The sequence below is a fragment of the Haliotis rubra genome, unplaced genomic scaffold (genome assembly GCF_003918875.1).
Source record: "Haliotis rubra isolate DU_JTF1 unplaced genomic scaffold, ASM391887v1 Scf226, whole genome shotgun sequence".
Lineage (NCBI taxonomy): Eukaryota > Metazoa > Mollusca > Gastropoda > Lepetellida > Haliotidae > Haliotis > Haliotis rubra.
In genome coordinates this window covers 1,387,314-1,410,843 of record NW_025766292.1, presented here as the reverse complement: position 1 = coordinate 1,410,843, position 23,530 = coordinate 1,387,314, and the positions used below count along the sequence as shown (strand labels likewise).

At 38.2% G+C, this 23,530-nt stretch overlaps 1 protein-coding gene across 1 annotated transcript in view; it reads right to left on the bottom strand.

Moving 5' to 3' along the window:
- Positions 1 to 10,972: 10,972 nt before the first annotated feature.
- Positions 10,973 to 23,530, bottom strand: part of LOC124277725 (choline O-acetyltransferase-like) — a 124,425-nt gene continuing 111,867 nt past the window's right edge. Inside the window, exons 10-15 of the mRNA XM_046713449.1 lie at positions 23,230 to 23,364; positions 18,744 to 18,866; positions 14,998 to 15,136; positions 14,326 to 14,388; positions 12,794 to 12,931; positions 10,973 to 12,065 (exon numbers count right to left, since the gene is read on the bottom strand). Coding sequence (XP_046569405.1) covers positions 11,838 to 12,065; positions 12,794 to 12,931; positions 14,326 to 14,388; positions 14,998 to 15,136; positions 18,744 to 18,866; positions 23,230 to 23,364 — 826 coding nt within the window. The 3' untranslated portion in view covers positions 10,973 to 11,837. The remainder of the gene's footprint in view (positions 12,066 to 12,793; positions 12,932 to 14,325; positions 14,389 to 14,997; positions 15,137 to 18,743; positions 18,867 to 23,229; positions 23,365 to 23,530) is intronic.

Here is a 23,530-nt window from a genome sequence, read left to right as displayed (position 1 = left end):
TTTATCTGGATGAATTATAAATAAGTATATTTAATAAAACCTATATTTTTCTGTGGTGCATGTGTTCTTGGGGTGAACCAGTGAGTGTTGTGCAAGTCCACCTTTAGAACCAGTATTTCCATGATATCACGGTTTGGTGACGGGGAAAAGGTAAACGTGATGCAGGTAATAGATGTGTAAACCCAAGAACACATGATCACCATGAGTCAGCCATGTGTACCTATGATTACATGATTTGTGATACCACCTTAAACTACCCGACTGTTCACATTAAATTAAGTCGCCTAAGGCTAATGGGACACTCGCGCCCTTATGTTTGATTAAGACATGTCAAGTTGTGGGATTATCTATACTCCTCGAGGAATCAAACACATTGGAAATGCTCACAGTGCATTGTCATCAATTATCAAGCAAATGCAAAATTACATTTTGGCGTACAGAATATAAATTGAGGTTCCACGTTTTTTGAAAGAATTCTTAATAATGAATATGATAATTTATGAGATATGCATATCCTATATGCATGCACCATTCTATGATGCTTGTCACGTGTGCTGGTATGATCTATACGAACTGCTTTACATGAGAAATCAAAGTAAATAAACAACATCTCTCCCAATAGTCGACAAGCCAGGCAGACAGAATACATCCCTCCATGTGCATCTCTATCTAAAACAAGGATTTATACGATCTGGGCACAATTGCCTGTTATCATTATTTAAGCGACTTAATAACACAGCGATGGGAGTCTTAACAGACTTAATGGCCATTGACACGAACGTAACCGCCACACTAGTCATTCTTTTCTCCTGTTATTCGATCCCAAGTGCCCAAAGAAGATTATTTTGAACGATTCCAGTTTGATATTAAGCCAATTTAGACCATAATCCCTTAACAATAGCTATTTGTACTAGTTAAGGGAAAGGAATGGACCGATTACCCTAAGCTGATGAACCCTGTCAGTCTGAAGAATACGTTCGGGCTAGTCCTGGTTAGCAATGTTTCCATGTCCACGAGCTCTACGAATGCGTTTCTGTCACAAAAGTATTTGTATCGTCGCGAGTACAATACCCACTGAAACATAGTGTACAGTATGGCACTCTCGGAGGTTCACTCGGACATTGGGAAAGTATGTAATTCAGACTGTGTGCTGTTCAACTGTACAGGATTAATACAACCAAAAGTAATTGAATCTGACTTAATATGTCATGTGGCAGTTGTGTATATAGTAGCTAGGACGCCCTATGAATCATATGAAAATTCCTTTAGAACGCCGATTATTGGGCAATGTAAGGTTCCTCCAGAACTTGGAATGTTCTCATTTTTTAAAACTAAAATCGTGAAAAAGGCAAACAAAACCATTTCACATGAAATCGTGAAGCTAAGGAATTTCTCTTGTATAAAGTCATTCCAGAATTCAAGCACAGCAATTCTGAAGGGACTGAACGGCATCTGAAAAAATTATGATGAATTTCCTGCAAAACAATTTCGTTATATCTAATTAGATGATTGGTCAAATTCTTTGCCAATTAGTTCGCTACTTGACCAATACTCCATTTATTTGAATGACAACCCGTTTTGGGAACAAAGATATGATTAGAGCGTTAGCACTGTGGTTGACCTCCCTCTGTTAGACTCAGGACAGAAGGTTGGCCATTGTTTCCATCAATCATGCTGTAATGATACAGGGCATAGGATGTAGGCGACGGAGATTGAGGAGCAGACACCACCCATCGAAATACACTGGCCAAAGTTTCCTCAAGAAACTATTAAGTTGCAGACAAGAAGACACTCGATCCTTTTAAAATGGCCACCGGATTTAGCTGCCAGAGAAACCGTTGTAATAAAGTTTGATGCCTCAGAGGCTATTTTGTCTGGCTTTAAAACAGTCCATCCCAAATTAGTTGATAAGATTGGATTGTTTTTAAGCGTGACACTATACAATGGTGTGAGTAAAACAGACCTGCCGGCAGTCATCATGTCTGACTTTCTTGTTTAATGCTAATCAGTCTAGGTTGTGATTCCCATTCTTCACATCAATGAACAGAACCAGAACAAGGCGGCTGGGTCGGGAAGGGGTGTAGAAGACAGACATAGTCGGGATCATAGACATATTCAGGATCAGAGACATGTAAACACTAGGCAGTGAATGAGGTAGAACCATAGACATATTCAGGATCAGAGACATGTCAACACAAGGCAGTGAATGAGGTAGAACCATAGACATATTCAGGATCAGAGACATGTCAACACTAGGCGGTGCATTAAGTAGTGCTATAGACATATTCAGGATCAGACACATGTCAACACTAGGCGGTGAATGAGGTAGAACCATAGACATATTCAGGATCAGAGACATGTCAACACTAGGCGGTGAATGAGGTAGAACCATAGACATATTCAGGATCAGAGACATGTAAACACTAGGCAGTGAATGAGGTAGAACCATAGACATATTCAGGATCAGACACATGTCAACACTAGGCGGTGAATGAGGTAGAACCATAGACATATTCAGGATCAGAGACATGTCAACACTAGGCGGTGCATTAAGTAGTGCTATAGACATATTCAGGATCAGAGACATGTAAACACTAGGCGGTGAATGAGGTAGAACCATAGACATATTCAGGATCAGAGACATGTCAACACTAGGCGGTGAATGAGGTAGAACCATAGACATATTCAGGATCAGAGACATGTAAACACTAGGCAGTGAATGAGGTAGAACCATAGACATATTCAGGATCAGAGACATGTCAACACAAGGCAGTGAATGAGGTAGAACCATAGACATATTCAGGATCAGAGACATGTAAACACTAGGCGGTGAATGAGGTAGAACCATAGACATATTCAGGATCAGACACATGTCAACACTAGGCGGTGAATGAGGTAGAACCATAGACATATTCAGGATCAGAGACATGTCAACACTAGGCGGTGCATTAAGTAGTGCTATAGACATATTCAGGATCAGAGACATGTCAACACTAGGCGGTGAATGAGGTAGAACCATAGACATATTCAGGATCAGACACATGTCAACACTAGGCGGTGCATTAAGTAGTGCTATAGACATATTCAGGATCAGACACATGTCAACACTAGGCGGTGAATTAAGTAGTGCTATAGACATATTCAGGATCAGACACATGTCAACACTAGGCGGTGCATTAAGTAGTGCTATAGACATATTCAGGATCAGAGACGTATTAACACAAAGAAGCGTATGTAAATAGAAATAGACACATATACGATATGTAAATAGAGACATATTGACACAAAGGAGTGTATGATATCTAGATAGAGACATGTTGACACAAAGGTGTGTTCGATATCTAGATAGAGACATATTGACACAAAGGAGTAAAAGATATCTAGATAGAGACATATTGACACAGAGGATCGTATGTAATAGAAATATAGACATATGCAATATCTAGATAGACATATTGACAAAAAGGAGTGTATGTAATAGAAATATAGACATATGCAATATCTAGATAGAGACATGTTGACACAAAGGATCGTATGTAATAGAAATATAGACATATGCAATATCTAGATAGAGACATGTTGACACAAAGGAGTGTATGATATTTAGATAGAGACATGTTGACACAAAGGAGTGTATGATATCTAGATAGAGACATATTGACACAAAGGAGTGTATGATATCTAGATAGAGACATATTGACACAGAGGATCGTATGTAATAGAAATATAGACATATGCAATATCTAGATAAAGACATGTTGACACAAAGGATCGTATGTTATAGAAATATAGACATATGCAATATCTAGATAGAGACATGTTGACACAAAGGATCGTATGTAATAGAAATATAGACATATGCAATATCTAGATAGACATATTGACACAAAGGAGTGTATGTAATAGAAATATAGACATATGCAGTATCTAGATAGAGACATGTTGACACAAAGGAGTGTATGTAATAGAAATATAGACATATGCAATATCTAGATAGACATGTTGACACAAAGGTGTGTATGTAATAGAAGTATAGACATATGCAATATCTAGATAGAGACACATTGACACAAAGGTGTGTATGTAATAGAATATTGATATAGACACATACATTATCTAGACAGCGACAGGCGTTGGGGGAGCCTTGTGGGTAAAGCGCTCGCTCGTCACGCCGAAGACCCGGGTTCGATTCTCCACATGGGTACAATGTGTGAAGCTCATTTCTGGCGTCCCCGCCGTGATATTGCTGAAATATTGCTTAAAGCGGCGTAAAACCATAGTCACTCACTCATTCACTAGATAGAGACATATTGAAACAAACCGGACTGTATGTGAAACGGCTAAAGTAAAAAAAGGACACCTAATCACATATGTTGGCGTTTTTATATTTAGTAGTTCCACTGACATACACATGCAAGAACTAATATAGTTCCATTAACTATGACGTCAAGGCTGTACAACTTTGATATCTCAGCTGATGTATTTTCGTTCTTAACAGTAGGATCCGTACAACAAAAATAGAAAACGTGCGTGCTTCAATTCGCAGACCATTCTTTAGGTGTGAGAAGTACGCCATTAAACGAAGTCGAATGATTGTGTTGGGATATCTATCCATCAGGATTAGCCCTGTAGGCAGGCGAGTTTCCCTGTCAGCTGCACGGCATGAGGTCCGACTGCATGGTGGCGTTTACAGAGTCCCACCTTGGTCATGGAGTTCCGAAGTGGTGTCTGCAGCTGTTCAGTCTATCCATCACTCATCCAAATATTCGGGGTGGTGGGGTAGCCTAGTGGTTAAAGCGTTGGCTCATCACGCTGAAGGTCCGGGTTCGATTCCACACATGGGTACAATGTGTGAAGCTCATTTCTGGTGTCCCCCGCCGTGATGTTGCTGGAATATTGCTAAAACGTGGTAAATCCATACTCACTCACTCACTCGCTCACATTCAAATATTGGGAAAAGGCCGTCAGGACCTATAATTTTAATTTTCTCAATAATATTCACAATTTCCGTGGTCAGGATTAGTGACTTTCTTCTGACCTGTAAACTGAATAACAACGGCATCATATCTGATACTGATATAACATGCGGTTTGATGGTCAAAGACAAGATTCATTTATGTAAAGTTCCTGACACAGGGATAACAGCCTATTGCCGCTGAATGGTTCCAGGTGCGGGGGAATAATGGCAAGTATGTCCACCATCTTCTACTATAAATACATGCAGTGTATCAGCTTCATAACCTGTGTGTTGCTGACAGCGTTATCTCATTCCTGTGAGGAATCACGATCGCTGTTCTAGCTTGACGACCTTGTCGGATAGCACAGTGATACACACATTAGTTCTTGTTAACGATTTTTCTTTACTATTTACACAGAATAATATAGTTCAAATTTTCAAGTGTAGCTCTGAACAGAGTTGCTTCCCTTGGGTCTGCCAGAAATCTGTGTTCGTGGGTTCGAATTCAGTAGGACATGGATTTTGTTTCTAGGTTTGTTAACAGCGATCCTGTGATAAACTTTATAGACCAAACCCGTTGTAGATTGACAGTAACGCAGACACGTTCATCCTACGAAAACTATATGCATCTACTCTGACTACAATACCTGAACTGAACTTATCTATCCAGAATTAACTACCCAAATATCAAAATAGCCTATGTTCATCACAAATGCCACGTAAAACTAGCATCTGTTTTTCGAAAACAGCTAGCATTGTGCCCTATGTGACAAGTACAAAACTGTTCAAAACATGTACTACTAAACTGTGCAACACTCAAGACAGACATAGCGTGTTTGAGGCACTTGCATCAATGCTATCAGTTCATGATTTTGTTACATTCTGTGACCAGAGTGATGAAAAGATCATCAACTATATACTTAGTAGGGAACATAAAGAACTCAATCATGTTGACTTTCAGGTTTGGATTCAAGTAATCATAAAACTATCTGAATTCGTTCACAAATTTTAATGTAGACCATATATATGTCCAGACTCCAACCAGTCATTATAGCAGTATGAAGTATATACTGAAATGTATGTCTGCAATCTCCTTGTACATCTCAGTCTTATGACTGACTGACTGTTTTGTAGTTTGTGTTGTTCATTTTGTGTACTGCACTTCATGACAATGGAGGAAATAAAGTAAGTATCAGTTGTATATATTAGAATGCCTGTTTGTTCGCAATTGGAAATTTCGCATAACCGGATTTCAGGTATTCAGACACCACGAATTTTCCATAAGATAACTAATCAATGATGCCTATCAAAAAATAAATAAAATAAAATAAAAAATAAAATAAGAAAAACGAAAACAAAACAATCCTGGCCTGTTCATTGAAAACGACCATTTTAGAGATTTGCTACTTTACCTAACATTTACCATAGCTCATATGACTCAGTTGACTAAATTTGCATGAAACCCTTTGCCTACACCTGTCAGTCCTATTGTCTGCACGAATATAGTTGAATGAGTTACATGTCAATTACTAATGGCAATTCATCGATAACGCTTGAAACATCCTGGTTTACTGCTTCACTTACTATGTGGTGAGTAATTGTTTGTTTGAGGTGTAATGATTACTGTCTTATTGGCATAAGCAAGAATGATATCCGCCTTCCTGTAATGCAAACAACATAATCTTCTCCAATGACACACGAAATCTCTGAAGGTCGATTGCAACTGTGTGAGATTTATTAAAAATCCCCATCTAAAGGTGATGAATATATGACCGGATCCCGCCCCATCGGTGACACCCTTCATCACTGTAGTACATGCCAAGGGTCCCGAAACAGATCTTAGACGGTTTTAACTATCATACTAACTCACAGACTTACAAGAATTGCAGTTCTATGGTCTCTTTGTGGAACTGGACCGAAAGAGCAACGACCAAGAATGATAAAAACATCTTTTAAGAAATGGAAACGTATAACGTTATCTTCAAGCTACGAAAAAGGCCGTATCTCGTCTGTACAGCTGCATTTCCTTAATACACCACTGTCCAGTTACGTAATATATTTTAATTGTTTTATTTCCATTTACATAGAGCTATTATTTTCTACATCCTGTTCGGGGAGAGAAAGAACCAATGATTAACTACAATTTGAATGCTTTAATCCATTGAAATATGATCAAGTTCATTGATATTGATAAAACAGTAACGTTGGACGGACATTGATATACACATCAAAATTGAATTTCTTTGTAGCGATTGAAAGTCTCTAAAACTTAGTAATTGAATTCCAGGCAGGAAAGACTTCAGATATGAGTCTCCATTAAGTCAGCAAAATATTGGAATAGATTTTTCATAGGAGGACATACATCATACAGTCTTTTATTCACTGAAGCAAAAAAGCGTTTTTCCTGCGCCGAATATTCATCATAGAAAATGATATGGCTTGCCAGATATGGACATCTTTATAGTCTAAATCGTCGGAAATTGGTATTATTTTGTGCGGATCAAACACTTATGATATTATTGCATAACCGAGCATTCCATCTATGTCAAAATATTTGGCTCGCTTCAGAGCGCCCATCCATCTATCCGGGCGCTGAGAAATCCTGGCCGCTGTGACGTAAATATGATGGAATAAAACGCCTGGGCACTTAATCATCTCTCTTTTTTGGTTCTCATGATTCAACAGAAATCATGTTTACTTTATTCTCATTCTCATCGAATATTCAATCTGAGCTTCTTTACAGGGATTGTTTTATAACGTCAAATCGATGTTGTCCTTTCTTTGGTTTAATGCACATTCTTCGACTTGACTCGAAATTTGATGAACAGAAAATTGACTTTTTAGTGAAAATCGGGAGGATTTGGACATCATTATTGATGGTTATTACAAAGCATTCAAGATTTGGCCGAAAAAGTAAGATAATGTTTGGCTGGTATTTAATCTATGCTTTATGACAAAGCGATCTTTGGTAATGAAACAAGCAATATAATGAAACAGTTTTGCTAAACGAACTTCCTTTGTTATTTTGTCATATAGTGCGTCAAGCGCCTACCGCGATGATGATGTAGTGCTGTAGAGCGTTTTAAGCAGCCATGTTGAACACCTGAGGGTGGGTGACCAACATTTCTACGGTTAAATAGAGGTTTCTAACCGAAAAGAATATTACATATTTTATATTCCTAATATATGATATCAATGATACAGAAACACACGAGGTTAATAATATCTTTATCATATAATGTCATTCATAAAATTACTCTGAAAAAAAGAAACAGGCCCCATTTTCTCGAAACAAACTTAAGTCTGAGTTTTGACTTAAGTCTGAGTTTTTACTCAAATTTGAGAAAACGCAGGAAAATGCATTTCCCATAATAAACTGAAATCAATATTCAACTCAAACTTAGTAGACAATTTGAGTTTGGTGGATAGATTACTTAAGTTGTTTGGGCTTTTTTATTTAAAAAATGCAGTTGAGTTAAAAATTCACCTGTTTCACATTGTCAAACTCAGTTTGAAATTTGAGTAAAAACTTAAGTTTGTTTCGAGAAATCGGGGCCAGATCATACGTGAATTTATATGAAGAGAATCGAGCATTCGCGTAAGAATACTTCGTGGTACACCAAGGTGAAGATCGGCAGCATATGGTTGTGACTAAACTCGCGACGACGTCATCAATGAAATGTTAAACGTTGTAGGATTCGCATGGCGTGTATGGAGTTTTGTGAAAGTAGTTCGTGTATTGACCTAATTTGCATATTTATCAGATTTGGATATCAAGGTTATAAGATTGCTTTATTGCACCGATAACACCCTCCATTACATGATAAACATATTTACCTACTTATTATGCATTTTTGATACGATCTAAGAACTATTTTTAAGTTGAAATGCTGAAGAATCTGACGCATAAAATCTGATTTCCTGTTGCTGTACATGCTGTGTCGTGTCATCCAAAACAACAAACCATATTTGTAACAACTCATTTATTTGTATGTTCTACAAATAACTCTCCCCTTCATCTATAACAAATATACTATACACGTGTCTATACAATACACGTATCAGAAAAATGTGGAAAGTTTCTATGATATGTCAAATAAGTGTTAAAAATGGATTTATCACATGATGTCGATCTCACATAACGAGTTCTATGAACATACTCATCACAGTAATACTCTGTAATAACGGGCTACAACAATCACTCGGCAGACCTCGTCACCATGGTGATGAGTTGGACTGGACATGCTGACCAGCTAGGGATAATATCACAAATGCAGCGCCAGTATTGCATGTTGAACTAACTATGACAAGAATTGTCATCATACGTCATGGCATATATTTTGCAACAGTGTAATAGTAAATCTGAACTATTGATGTTGTGTAGTACTGAAATCAGATAGTATGTGCTCATTTGAGCCCCATCCCACCTGGTTCTACCTACTGACATTTCAATATTGTAACATTCACACGGTCAAACCGATGGAAACACCCCATGAAATAACAATGATATACAGTTATACTAGACACTCGTACTTCTATTGGACAACTCCATCGCATAGCACATGGAAACATGAAAACATTCAACCTCTGTAAGTAGCAACAACAATCATAATATCTCTGTATACAATATTGTAATCTCCCGTCACAGCGACAAACTCACACGTTTTCAACTAGATTACGCCAACGGGTTTCCTACTTATCAGGAGACCTAGTCGTGTAAGGATCCACAATTCCTAAGTTTCGTTTCTAAGGCGTCCTTACAATGTTTCATGGTGAATCAGCACCATACCAGTTGTGGATTTAAACAAAGTGGTAAACATCTCAGGTTGGCATCACGTGACGTAACCTAAACACTGGATCACTCTGCCCTGTCCACATAGTTTCTGTAAAACACTAGGCTAACATCAGCCGCCATGCAGGCTTTCCACTGCGTCCGATGTTTTTGCGGTGAGTCAAACATAACGCGTCCTGCAGTCTCTTGAACAATAGATTATGAGCAAAAAATGGTTGCGTTGCGATCCGAGGCAATTGATATAATTATGACGACGTTATATTTTGAAAACGTAGAAGGGACATTTTCCAGGAAGCAAATAGCAGCACGTAATATTTCCCGCTCTACATCCCCACCTCAGTCATGGAACCTGATTGCGGAATCACGAGACAAGACAGGTCATCAAGATGATGGCTCGTTTGAACTATATTGTTTGTGTTTGTTTGTTTGCAAACATGCTGCTGATTTATACTTTGTTAAAACATCGCCAAATGGTGTCATCAAAGAGAAATTAATCTATTCACTTATGTATTTTGTTTCCAAGAAATACTAGTTGTTCCATCTGTACATTATCTGTAAGAGTACCGACTCTTGTTCTTTACGTGGTTGAGCATAACAAACGCGTACTAGAATCGGTATTCTTACAGACATGTTATCACACATTTAACCACGTATAAAGAAATACTAGTGTTTAAAAAAACACATATCGTCATTTTCCGACAGAAAAGCTTTTCTGAGACTTGATAATATTGTTCCTCTGAAAGTTTGAATGTCAGAATTATCCTTGAAACATGTCATCGTGAACCTGTAGGTCTTTCATGAAAAAGGTTCTATGCCCCCTCCATCCCTATTCGTTCAGAGAGAGATATCAAAACCATTACTGTTGATGTCATCCTTTTTCAAGTACTTTAAGTCATAAACGCAAGAAACATTAACGCATGGAATCCCTTACAATGCATGATGAAAAACGCAATGTGTGCAGCAGATTCTTCGGACGTAGTGGATCGCTGGCCTTACTTGTCTATAAAACGCCAAATGGTGCGTTATCTTTAATGTAAGGAGCCAGCGTGAACGGTTTTAAACAGCACTTACCAAATAATTTACACTAAATAACAATTTCAAATGACTAAGGTTGGTAAAAAAACGACACCACCCTTGAACGTCATTTCACAACCCTCGACCAGAGCACTAAACATTCTAAATAGTACTATAACGAATATGGCGAACACACACAGCGATGGTAAAACGAACCAATACACAAAAAGCAGTAATCTTATCACAGCTTGTAAGTACATTTTGACAAGTGTTAAAAAATGATAAATGAAAACTTAACTAATATTCTGTCTCCCGAAATTTCCGTTTCTGGGAATATATAGTAATATAAGTAATGTAGATAAATCTGAATGATAGGATAGTTTACGGATAAATAAGATGTTTTTGTCCCCTTGAAATGTACGTTTCAGTCTCATTTAGTTTCAATAGCATAGCCAATAAAAAAACACAGAAAATCTGTACATGATGCACGTGTATACCACATTTTCCTATGTCCTGTTTGGACGGATTGGTATGTAATAGAATCGAATGCCAAGCTTCATCTGTTGTAGTTCCTGAAATGACAGAATATATAACAGAATGATGGACTTTCTAATACCTCAGTTTGGAGGTGTACCTTGGTATGTGATAAGATGTCAGTTTGACTTCTGGTAAAACATATTAATCCCATTAAAAACCTTTTACTTTTATGTTAACCAAATGGTTGGCTTCTAAACACCCTGGATGGTTCGGGCCATAGAACGTGGTCGGCCATTTCACTTCAATTAGCAACGTTCAATGTTCAATGACAGTGTTCCTTCTGGTCTTATGAATGACACAAGACAGGGGTGATTCTTGCTTTGTCCTAGTAACATCGAGGTTTTTTGTTTTGCCTACTCCAGACACAATGAAATGATAACCCCTAGTCCCATACGACTAACCTCTGGAATGTTTTAAAGGAAATTCGTTTCACATAGAACACATGTACTCCTAATGAAAAACTAATACTGAAAGTAATTCGATTTACAGATAGCACACCGTGATCTGTCAAAGTTTACAATGGATACTCTTTGTTTGTCAGGATGGTGGTACACTGTTGAATTCCTTAGCCTTGAGACAAAGTTCTTTCATCTGAAGCAAGCTACTTTCAAGCGACATCGCAAAGAAGGCAGAGTCGCTGTCGTCGTTACTGTTGAAGGAGGAGACGGTGACGAGGATGTAGTCGGGGTGGGGGTTGTAACAAACACCGTAGCCATCCTGTACGACAGGGCCATAACACATGAAAGAGTCCATTGACGTTGGCACCTTCAAGTAAAGCAGAGTGTTATATCAGGAAGCGAGTCTAATGATAACGCATATATACTCTTAAAAAAAGTATGGGAATTTACGATTGAAAACAATTGGGAGATATATCGGAGTCAATCAATGTTGATATGATAATAATGAATGTTTTGAGAGTGCATCACCACTTGCACTTCCTTATGACCATAGTTGTTGGTACAGTAATCGCTCTTGAAAAATAATTGGTGTATGACGTGAAATTGTACGATTTTCATTTTCAAACAAACAAACAAAAACAACAACAAAAAGAAAACGGCTAGAAACAAACACTAACAACTGTGTCATGCAAGGTGATTGTCAAAATTAATGGTCTACAGTGATTTATCGACCTTGCGTTGTGTTAAGGGGTTGCGATAAAGAGAAATGGTGGCGCGTTCTTAAGTTTGTTAAAGCTGATACTTCCTATCCAGATTGAAAGTTCATGTTCCCCTTCTTTCTTTAAGAGTGTATATAAAACTTCAATACCAGAGAATTAGAAGGTTCGATTATCAGACGAAACAGATTACTTTGGCGATATTGTAGTAAAGCGTATATGAATGGATTAGTAAATATATTAAGTGATGACACCAGCGAAATGGGTAAGTATGTCTTGATCACCGTCCCTGTTGTACCATTAATTGTTTTTCCGGCAAGTTGGGAATTGCGTAATATACAGAATGAAATATAGACATGGTTGTTTTGTTGTCGTGTACCTGGCTCGTGGACATGGTAAAATGGTTGGCAAGTCGGAATCCTTCATCTTTGAAGAAGTCTGGCATAGGAATACATGCTTCGACTGCGCATTCACGAAGTCCCAACAGATGGCAGTCTATACCTTGACCAAGGATTGTCTGCAAACAAGCACATGTCGGATATATAGCAAAACGAAAAGGATATATATGAAATCTGTAATGGAAACCCAGACTGAAATTAATCAAAATCACGATTAATTGTATTGAGAAACATATTGATAACAAATAATTTTACATTTCTCTGGAGCCCTTTTCTCGTGTTTTGTCTTTTCACAGAACTAGACAACAAACCTTCATTAAACAATCTTCTATTGATATCATTATATCGTTGTTAGAGATTTCAAACGAGGCTCGTCAATTAATCTCAAAATAGTTATCAATAAAACAAATCAAAGATTAGTTAGTAAGATAGAATATTGTTTTTTTTTTTTTAAATGTCATTTAAATGTAAAACGAAAAACAAAGGTAAAAACCTAACTTGGTAAGACCCAGATTTTACAAAAGTCCCTTCTGTTCACAGGAAGACAATTCATTATTTTTTAGTTTACGTTGCCACGCTAATAACACAAAATCCGCCTTGCAGATTTCATTGATGTAAATTAATTGTCTTTGTTTCCTGGCAGATTATGTCTCGTGCCCAGTCGAACCCTAGACCAACTTGGCGTAGCCAGAATTACGCAAAACGTCCTCACTGGCAATTAGTCATTTGCCCTTTGTGAAACAAAAGTGACCCGAATCCTTTGAACTCTTCGTAAGGAATTTGATCCCGCTGACTATTCTAATTTTCGGTTCTCAAAAGCCACAGTCTAATTATGGCTGCCCTCAATGAAGATCGGGTTTTGTCCATCTTAACTTCGGAGGGTCCATAACGGAAATTGAGAGAACAACCTATTTCCCTGCAGACTTTCATTTCTTTCCAAAGTCTGAGTTCAGGTGGTATGGCTGGAAACAGCATCGAACAATGTCGGAAATTGTAGTTTACAGAAGAATCGAGTACTTAATGATCTAATTAAAGCTACAACAAATATTTGTCCACCTTATTTCGAGGCCGAGAAAAACACCGAGGCTTCCTTTATGTAAAAAACGTGAAACCTTTAGTGGCGTGTGTCGGATGTGAGCAAATGACTTTTTTCTTATTCATTGATTATATAATTCCATGAGGTCAGTTTAGTCACTGTAACTTTCTGCCTCAATTAAACATGGATTTTTTGTGGCACTGTAAGAAACCTCTTCGGTGCTTTTATATGTTACATTCACTATTTTGCAGTGTAAAAACATCGCTGGAATTTAAGGAAGAACATAGCATCGATTTATTCAAAACCGAAAAGAATAATGTGTAAATATAATTAATGATCTTTTTTTTTTAAAACCCCACTTTTTTTCACTCAGCAAAATTATGAAACATATTATGACGTTCCAAAGAGTGAAAATAAGGAAATAGTTAGTGCCGTTTCATTTTGAATATTAAACATATACAACGGATATATACTTACATCAGTCATATAGTTGGCCTGGCATTGTAAGGCCTCTTGTAGCAAAGCGAATTTCTCCTCGTCCTGACACAAAGATATAATAATAATGCATGGGAACTGTAAATTGCTTCGGTACCACAACTGTACTGTACGTATATGCGCATTGTATGACACGCTAGCACACCATGATGGTTATAGATTAATCCTTTACGATGCCCTGTTTTGCTAAAAGCCCGGGCAAAATGGTGCCGTCAATTTCCTGACTTTGCATGAACATATTTTAAGGCGGCGTTTTTGTCGTAATCACTCACACTTGCTAATCACTGACAACTGAGACTGGGCTCATTGTGTGTTGTAAACATTTACGACTAAATATTAGGCACCTCGCCATTGAAACCTTATAATTGTATTTACCGTTATATGTGGGTAATGGTATTATGTGCACGTGAAGATCCGGGTTGTCTTCAGCAACCCATATGTGTCGTGGGAGGCGACTAACAGGGTAGGGTGGTCAGGCTCGCTGACTTGGTTGACCCATGTCATCGTAGTAATCGATGCTCATGATATCAATCACTAGATTGTTTGCTCCAGACTCGATTATTTACAAACCGCTGGATAGCTGGAAAATTGCTGAATGCGGCGTTAAACAACAACAGCAACAACAAAATTTGTATAATGTCAGCTTCTACGTACACTGCAGTCGAGTTCTCCTATCATAGCCTTGGACCATTCAAGAGCTGCCAGAGAGTTGGCCCGGATGTTGTCCACTCGGCCCAGCCGGAAGCGACGAGTGGAGGCGCTCTCATACGTAGACACCAGACGGGAATGTACTCTGGGAACACACGTTATAGACATATAATTAACTCACTCCAGGCGACCTCTCTGTCGGCCAACATTAGGACAGGATAAGCAACTGTACTCAACATTCAAAGTATGCCGAATAGTGCATGTAATGAAAACATTTCCTGATTTGTAGAAAGTATAACTTTCACAACATGGTTACATTAAGTGTTGGTGCATTCGAGCAAATCTTCGTTAACTTCACAATTTTTAGTTTAACGTGTGTTCCATGACGAGTAAAGCGTACTTGTCAATGTAAATGTCAAATACTGTTCCAACCGACATTGTGAACATATTAGTTACTGAGAAGAGGGTGCCTGTACACCTTCGTCGACTGAAACGTATACTTACATGATAACAAAACAATATTTTAGTTCCATAGCTAACGTGGTGTTTTGTTTGCTACAAAGCATATAAATGTTTACAGTTATACCATACGTTTTTATATTAACACATGTTATGATTCCACAATGCGAATATTACAAATACAACTAATATTATTGACAAATTTGCCTCGATGAATCGTAAAAATGATTATGTTTTAGTCAGTTGCAAATATAGAGAAGTTATCTGCCACAAAAACTGATACAATTTTATTGCCTAATCTTTTCTCAAAGACAGTGGTTTAGTAACTCCACCCGTGGGTGTTAATTTGGATTCCAAGTTAATATCATCACTCTACCAGCACTCAGTTTTAAATACCAATCACCCATCACTAGCAGGGTTAGAAACGATGCTTGAGCAACTATTGCCTCCTTATATCTAGACACCAGGTGTTCATGCTTGACATTTCCATGCTGAAAGTTTTCCTTGAGACAGACAGGTAGATTGTTAAGGTATAATTCTATCCTCTTTCATCTGTTAATAATACATATCCAATGTTGCATGAAATTCGTTATGATCATTTATCCTACCGTGGCCTTTTGCGACAACCGGTCCAAGGGACGTATATCTGGATGTTAAGAGCTGTTTTTCATTACACTATTGTATATACCTGACTTAAATGTATTAACAACTTAGCTACTTACACCGTTAAAGTGACGCCTGTCTGAGACGTTTTATCTCAGCCCTATGATCATTCCAGATAAAATACATTTCTGCATGTTCTAGAAAGTGCATTATTTGGAAGCAACACGAATGTTTATGAGATATCTTTGCGGAAATATAAGACATAATATAATAGCCCCTTGATGTATCAATGTAATAAAATTATTTCCTCTGAGACTATACAGCCAATATTCCCTATTATTGTCATGATAGTGTTAGACATGAAATAGACCTACTGGGATATAAAGGGGAATAGTTTCCCACGCAAAATATAACTCACATATAAATCACGGTTACATTTTTTCAAAGCCGACCATCAGACCATACACAATTTCATTAGGGCGTTTTCCTAATTGTCAACCAGACCAATGCGAATGGTTTCAGTTGCATTTGGCTAAAATATCTGATGTACGTTTACGTTATACGAAGCGGTGTCACAAAATCAATTCGAACATCCAAATGAATGTGTTATTAGTTATGTCCTGACAGTCCAATTCTTCATCTGCAAGCTTAGAGCCTTGGAACCAATTCTCTGTTGTCGCCGCCAAGTTTATAAACCTTTGGTTGAGAGACGATACTGGTCTTTAGGGATTCGTCCTGACGCTGGGGCTATCAAGTTTAAACCTTTGGTCGGAGGCGGGCATTGACAACACAGTTGTTCATCTTTGCGAAGGTTACATGTGAAACAGATTGAAATGAACGATGTCAGATTTTTTATGAATAATCGAGTTTTGAAATGAAAAGTCCCGATGAAGTTACGCCCAGTGATGTGTATGACACATCTGACTAATTGTGTAATGACACCCGTGGTTCATGAGAAGAAGAGTTTTTGTCCTTTTCCATAAGATACTTGAACATCTATTTGATCATAGTTTCTGTTGTGTCGAGATATATTATCATTATGATTCCGAAGCCTCTAACGGCTCAATATCACACGATACGACTTAAGCATATATTCACGCACTAATTAAAGAAATAGATTATTACTATTTCTTATAAAATATTTTCTATTTATGAACATCACTCAGAAATGTGACAAATATATATTTAGTTTTGAAAGGACACAACATTTCATGCTTTCAATGAATCATACTATGTACTATACTAGATTTCAAAACAATGACTAATGCTTCCAATGGACGTGGAACTGTATCCAGCTAGGCCTAGTGAAGCCTCGGGGCAGTGTACATGTATATAAAGTACTGAATCAAACCAGTCTTAGGGAGTGGAGAAAATACCAGATGCCTCTAGAAATGGCTATGCTCACCTGTAACAGCAGCTGCTGGTGTAATGTGTGTACTCAATACACACTACCTCATTTGAAATTCTATTTTAGTCATATATGCTAGTTTTATTTCTTGATACTGTGATATACTAGTTGGTTTTACTGTCCTCCGTCGACAGGTTTTACAATTTGCGCATTTCTCATGTATTAGTAACGATGTTAAGTCACGATAGGACTGAAATACTGCCGCTGTGACTATAAACTTAAACTCAACTCACTCAATACACACTATTTTCTGAAACACATTATGATCATTCACCTGGTTAAAGAAACAGTATGTATAACAGACACCTATTATTTACAAAATACACAAACTTCGAAAATCTGTTTTCTAAACCCGCATTTCCCTTTCGAACGCCTCTACACAACAGAGATCCAGCCATGCTATCTCGTCAAAGTCACGTTGGAACAGAATGACGTTGTTGGGCGTGACTTCCACATTTACCTGTCACCCCAATCCAATAGAACGCGGCGTGATTCCAAACACCCATTCTGACATCCTTCAACATCGGCCTTCACTGACAACGTTGTCAGCTGTCACTTTGATTGTTAGCGTCAATTTCCTATTTTCCCCCATGTTCATGTTTTGTATCAGACGTTATTTGCGCCAAAGGGGGAACACGTTAAATGGAACAATTTCCGCATTTTTTCCCTATTTTCATAAATCAATGCTTCAAACATGTTGTGATTCCTCTGGGTACGTCAAATGAAGTTTAGAACGACACATGTTGCTAAAACATATTTTTATGATCATGCTTTATTTCATTGAAGTTATGAAAAAATCTTGAAAATTATTTCTTGTTGGGATCACAATTAGATCTGTCATTTCCAACTACGAACGGAGCGTCAGGATGTCTTGATATCTGATGGCGTTGAGTGGTGTGGTTGACAGTTAATTATTACACTTTCTCACTCGTTCTTGGGGGCCCCGGGAGAACAAGGGCGTAAAGCGTATGTAATATTAATGAACACTGAACAGGCGTTTCAAGAGTGTAACTCTTTACAACTTGGGGCTAGTAAACAACTTTCCTAAATTTCAATCGTCCACGCAATATATCTTCCCCTATATGGTATACAAGTCTTCAACATGTAACGCTTGTTTATTCATTTCAATACTTGCATTCAGTAATAAATATTGTCATCATTTTCATATTGTTTGATTGTCAGTTACGAAAAGTTGCAGTTATTAAGAAGTCATTAAGAATGTCCTGATTGCAATTATACATTCAAGTGCTACTGTGAAAAAACATTTGTTTTTAAAACGTACTTGTAATATGTGAGCTGCAAAGCCAGCTGGATGAAAGAATCAGGGCTCATTCCGTGAGACTTCGGGAAGTCGCGGCCGAAGTTTTCAAACCTTACTATTGTAAGGTCAAGGTCGTCTATCAATCTGAAAAACAACAACCCAAACATTGATTCTGTATACCCGATCCATTATATTGTCATCTTCATTTTGAGTAATTGCACTTCACACGAAAACATCGAGATCGTTGATAATTAAATATAAGTATTTATCTGGGACGTCATTCGTTGTCCACTTTGCCGGTACTGCTTCACCTGGTCATGCAAGGGTCCAATTGTTACGGGTTCGAATCTTACATCAACCTCATTATGGCAAGTTTACTCAGCCTACAGTTATCTGCCAGTGACATAGCCGTTGCATTAGACGTGAGTTGCTTTGGACTTCTCTCTTTTATTTAACAGACAGTAGCGATAAAACAGTTATATTGTTCTAAGAAGTGTTGAAGTCATTCCCTGGACATTACATGTTAAACGGACACAAGGGGAGACTATTCATAAAGTACCGAAATGTGCAGATTCAACTCGACCCCAGTAATGTATAACGAAGTCTCATCAGATACCGGACATATATTATGTAGATAAGAAAGTAAAGTTTTATGCATTGTTTTGTCTACGAAACTGACCCGAAACGTGAACAAACTTTGGATTTGTCCCCTCGTATATTATCGTTGGATCACGACGTGTTCTCGCGAGGCTTTACGCCTTGATGACAATTACTTTAGACGAGTTAAGAGCGCTCCCTAGGGTAGGAAATAGAAAATTAGGTCTATTTTCTTTTCTTATTAGTTTTGACCGCCGGTGAGATTAGGTAGGGATGTCCTCACTTCGCAAGATTGGAGTATCGAAATTGAGCTCGTTTAAAGGGCAAATCTTCGGCAATACACCAAATTACTTGCCAGTGGCCACTTTTAATGGAAAATTGCTTGCCCCGGTCCTTATATCAGGGGCAGTTGATTAATTATGCACCGGTTTTCGGGGAATAAGCCAATTTGTTCACGTGTTACAAACGAGGTAGGCCTTTATGGGAGTTATAAGGCCTTTTATTTGATTTCATAGGAAAAGAGTCCCACTATCGCCTTTGATCTCGTCCCGTCCTCCATCATAAGGCATCCGTGTCGCTCTTTAGACTGGGGAGGTAAAATCGATGGTGCCAATCTGAAAACGAGGCGTCCCGTCTAATTGGATTTGACTCGAATGGCCCCCATAAGACTCCGGACTCTTATCGACTGATCACTAGTAGAGGGGGGAGAGATTGGAAAGAGTGGGGCAAAGAAACGGCCCGCTATTGAATAAGGGGGCCAATTCGGAGACTGTTTAGTTTGTAAATATTGACGGAAGAAATTCTCGAGTTTGTTGGATTAGGAATCGTGCGTGAGACATGGCAAGAGTGTTGCCGACTCACCGGAAGTAACTCAATAGAGTATTCCTCACAGAAATGTCCGCTACATCTAATTCGATCTCGTACAGCGTCAATGAAATTTCTCAGCCTCGTTTCCGAGAAAATGTGATTGACTGTTTTACAGTTTGATTTGTCATTCGTTGGCAAATATTTCATGAACTAAGTTTGACTTGACATTTCCAAATGTAGAAATGATATAAAACACTCTTAACATTTCGATTCCGTGACTCTTTCATCACTTCAGAAATTTTGCGTATTTATAATTTGAAAATTTAAATTGACAAATCGAACCAAACTCAACCATATGCATACCGCATTTAACACCAATCTTTTATATTTTTCCAAAATGGTTACCCGTAGAATGAATCACAAACCGGCATAAGTCATCTTCACTCTGAAGAGTGAGAAACATGCGGTCGAACTCCCAAGTCCGGCTACCGCGAGACCAGACAGTTTCCATTAAACTTCCAGACAAACGTAAACGAGGCTGAGAATGACGTCATAGGGGTGTGATTAGACTGTTTACACCTCTCCATCCTGAGATCGATAGTGAAACGAACTATGAGAACGGACCATGTGCCTATCATTAATCCCGAGACGATTTACATCGTTAAATGCATTCTGCCCATTAGCGCCCTAATAAAGTTATACCTTCCATCCGTTGGTCCCCCAAGGGCCCTAGTTAAGGAGGAGGGATGTCATTTATTCAGAAGAACACTCGTTTGACTTGGCACGGTAACTGTTAATCACCTATCACTGAAAAAGTTCTTTAAGGACGGCGATGCTTGATTAACACCGGCAGAAAATATATCATGTCCAGCTGCCCTGGGAACACGATTGAGACAAACTGAGAGGCATGCTAAATACCTTGTACAAATATGCGCAGTTGCTTCATCGACTAAATTGACAGAGGACTATGTGATGTGTACTGTAAATAGTGAAGAGTGATCTTCTGGAAGATTTCACTAAGTTGACGTGGAGTAATGACTTTAAGGGAACGTCCTCAACAATCCTCACACCAGTCGGCAGTGAACAAACGGTTAACCATTACCTGTTTATACATCAAAGAAGGGGGAACACTAATGGAATACAGCCAGCCCACCTACACCATTACCCCGAAAGCAAACAGACATGAAAAAAGAACACTAAAACGTAGTATTCTCTGTACTGTCGTACTATGTTGATACTTATAAAGTAGGTACATCTTGGTTACTTTATATCAGAAGAGAGTGGATGGAAACTGTATACCTATCGACCATGTTTAATGATGTCCAGTATGTTTATTTCAACCACTCAACTTGCAACCGGTTTGCGGCTGAGGAGAGAAGAGGACCAGTGTCTCACACGTCACTTATGAAGAAACAAGTTTTACACAGGGCACTTATTCCGTAAAGTCAATGTCTCACACATATTACTCATATACAATGTTTCACACATGTTACTCATACAGAGACAATGTATCACACGTCATCAATACAAAGACAATGTCTCACACATATTCCTCATACACAGACAATGTCTCACACATGTTACTCATACAGAGACAATGTCTCACACATGTTACTCATACAGAGACAATGTCTGACACATATTACTCATACAGAGACAATGTCTGACACATATTACTCATACACAGATAATGTTTCACACATGTTACTCATACAGAGACAATGTCTCACACAAATTCCTCATACAGAGACAATGTTTCACACATGTTACTCATACAGAGACAATGTCTCACACATGTTACTCATAAAGAGACAATGTCTCACACATATTACTCATACACAGACAATGTCTCACACATGTTACTCATACAGAGACAATGTCTCACACATGTTACTCATAAAGAGACAATGTCAGTGTGTGTATTACTCATACACAGATAATGTTTCACACATGTTACTCATACAGAGACAATGTCTCACACATGTTCCTCATACACAGACAATGTTTCACACATGTTACTCATACAGAGACAATGTCTCACACATATTACTCATACACAGATAATGTTTCACACATGTTACTCATACAGATACAATGTCTCACACGCCATCCATACAGAGACAATGTGTCAAACGTCATCCATACAGAGACAATGACTGACGCATATTACTCATACACAGATAATGTTTCACACATGTTATTCATACAGATACCATGTCTCACACGCCATCCATACAGATACAATGTCTCACACGCCATCCATACAGAGACAATGTGTCAAACGTCATCCATACAGAGACAATGACTGACGCATATTACTCATACACAGATAATGTTTCACACATGTTATTCATACAGATACAATGTCTCACACGCCATCCATACAGAGACAATGTCTCACACGTCATCCATACAGAGACAATGTCTCACACATGTTACTCATACAGAGACAATGTCTCACACGTCATCCATACAGAGACAATGTGTCAAACGTCATCCATACAGAGACAATGACTGACGCATATTACTCATACACAGATAATGTTTCACACATGTTATTCATACAGATACCATGTCTCACACGCCATCCATACAGAGACAATGTCTCACACGTCATCCATACAGAGACAATGTCTCACACATGTTACTCATACAGAGACAATGTCTCACACGTCATCCATACAGAGACAATGTGTCAAACGTCATCCATACAGAGACAATGTCTCACACATGTTACTCATACAGATACAATGTCTCACACGTCATCCATACAGAGACAATGTTTCACACGTCATACATACAGAGACAATGTCTCATACATGTTACTCATACAGATACAATGTCTCACACATGTTACTCATACAGAGACAATGTCTGACACATGTTACTTATACAGAGACAATGTCTCACACGTCATCCATACAGAGACAATCTCTCACACATGTTACTCATACAGAGACACTGGATCAATATCTTACCGAACACTGAACACATTAGGTAATGTCTTTGATACTGATTAAAATTCGCCAAGATGCAACTGAGGGTAGTGAATACGGCGTCTAGACGGTGAGATGATCATTAGACAGTGGAATTATCCACTCACCCGTCTATATACTCATTTGCCTGTTGGATGTCTTTAACCGTCTCCGATGTAATGTTCCAGCACAGTTTTCTTGGCACGAGTGTATTACGTATAGAACTTTGAGAAAAAGATCTCTGTCTCAGTTTGGCGTCCTCTCTGCGAAGTAAAACAACGAGAACATTTATGTTTGGTTCAGAAACTATTTGAACAGGAGTCATGTGTGATCATATGTGATCAATACATACCTTAGCAGAGAATATATTGAACTAAACGCATGAGAGTCAATAGAAATCCGAAGAGCACCATCCCAGTGTGAACACAT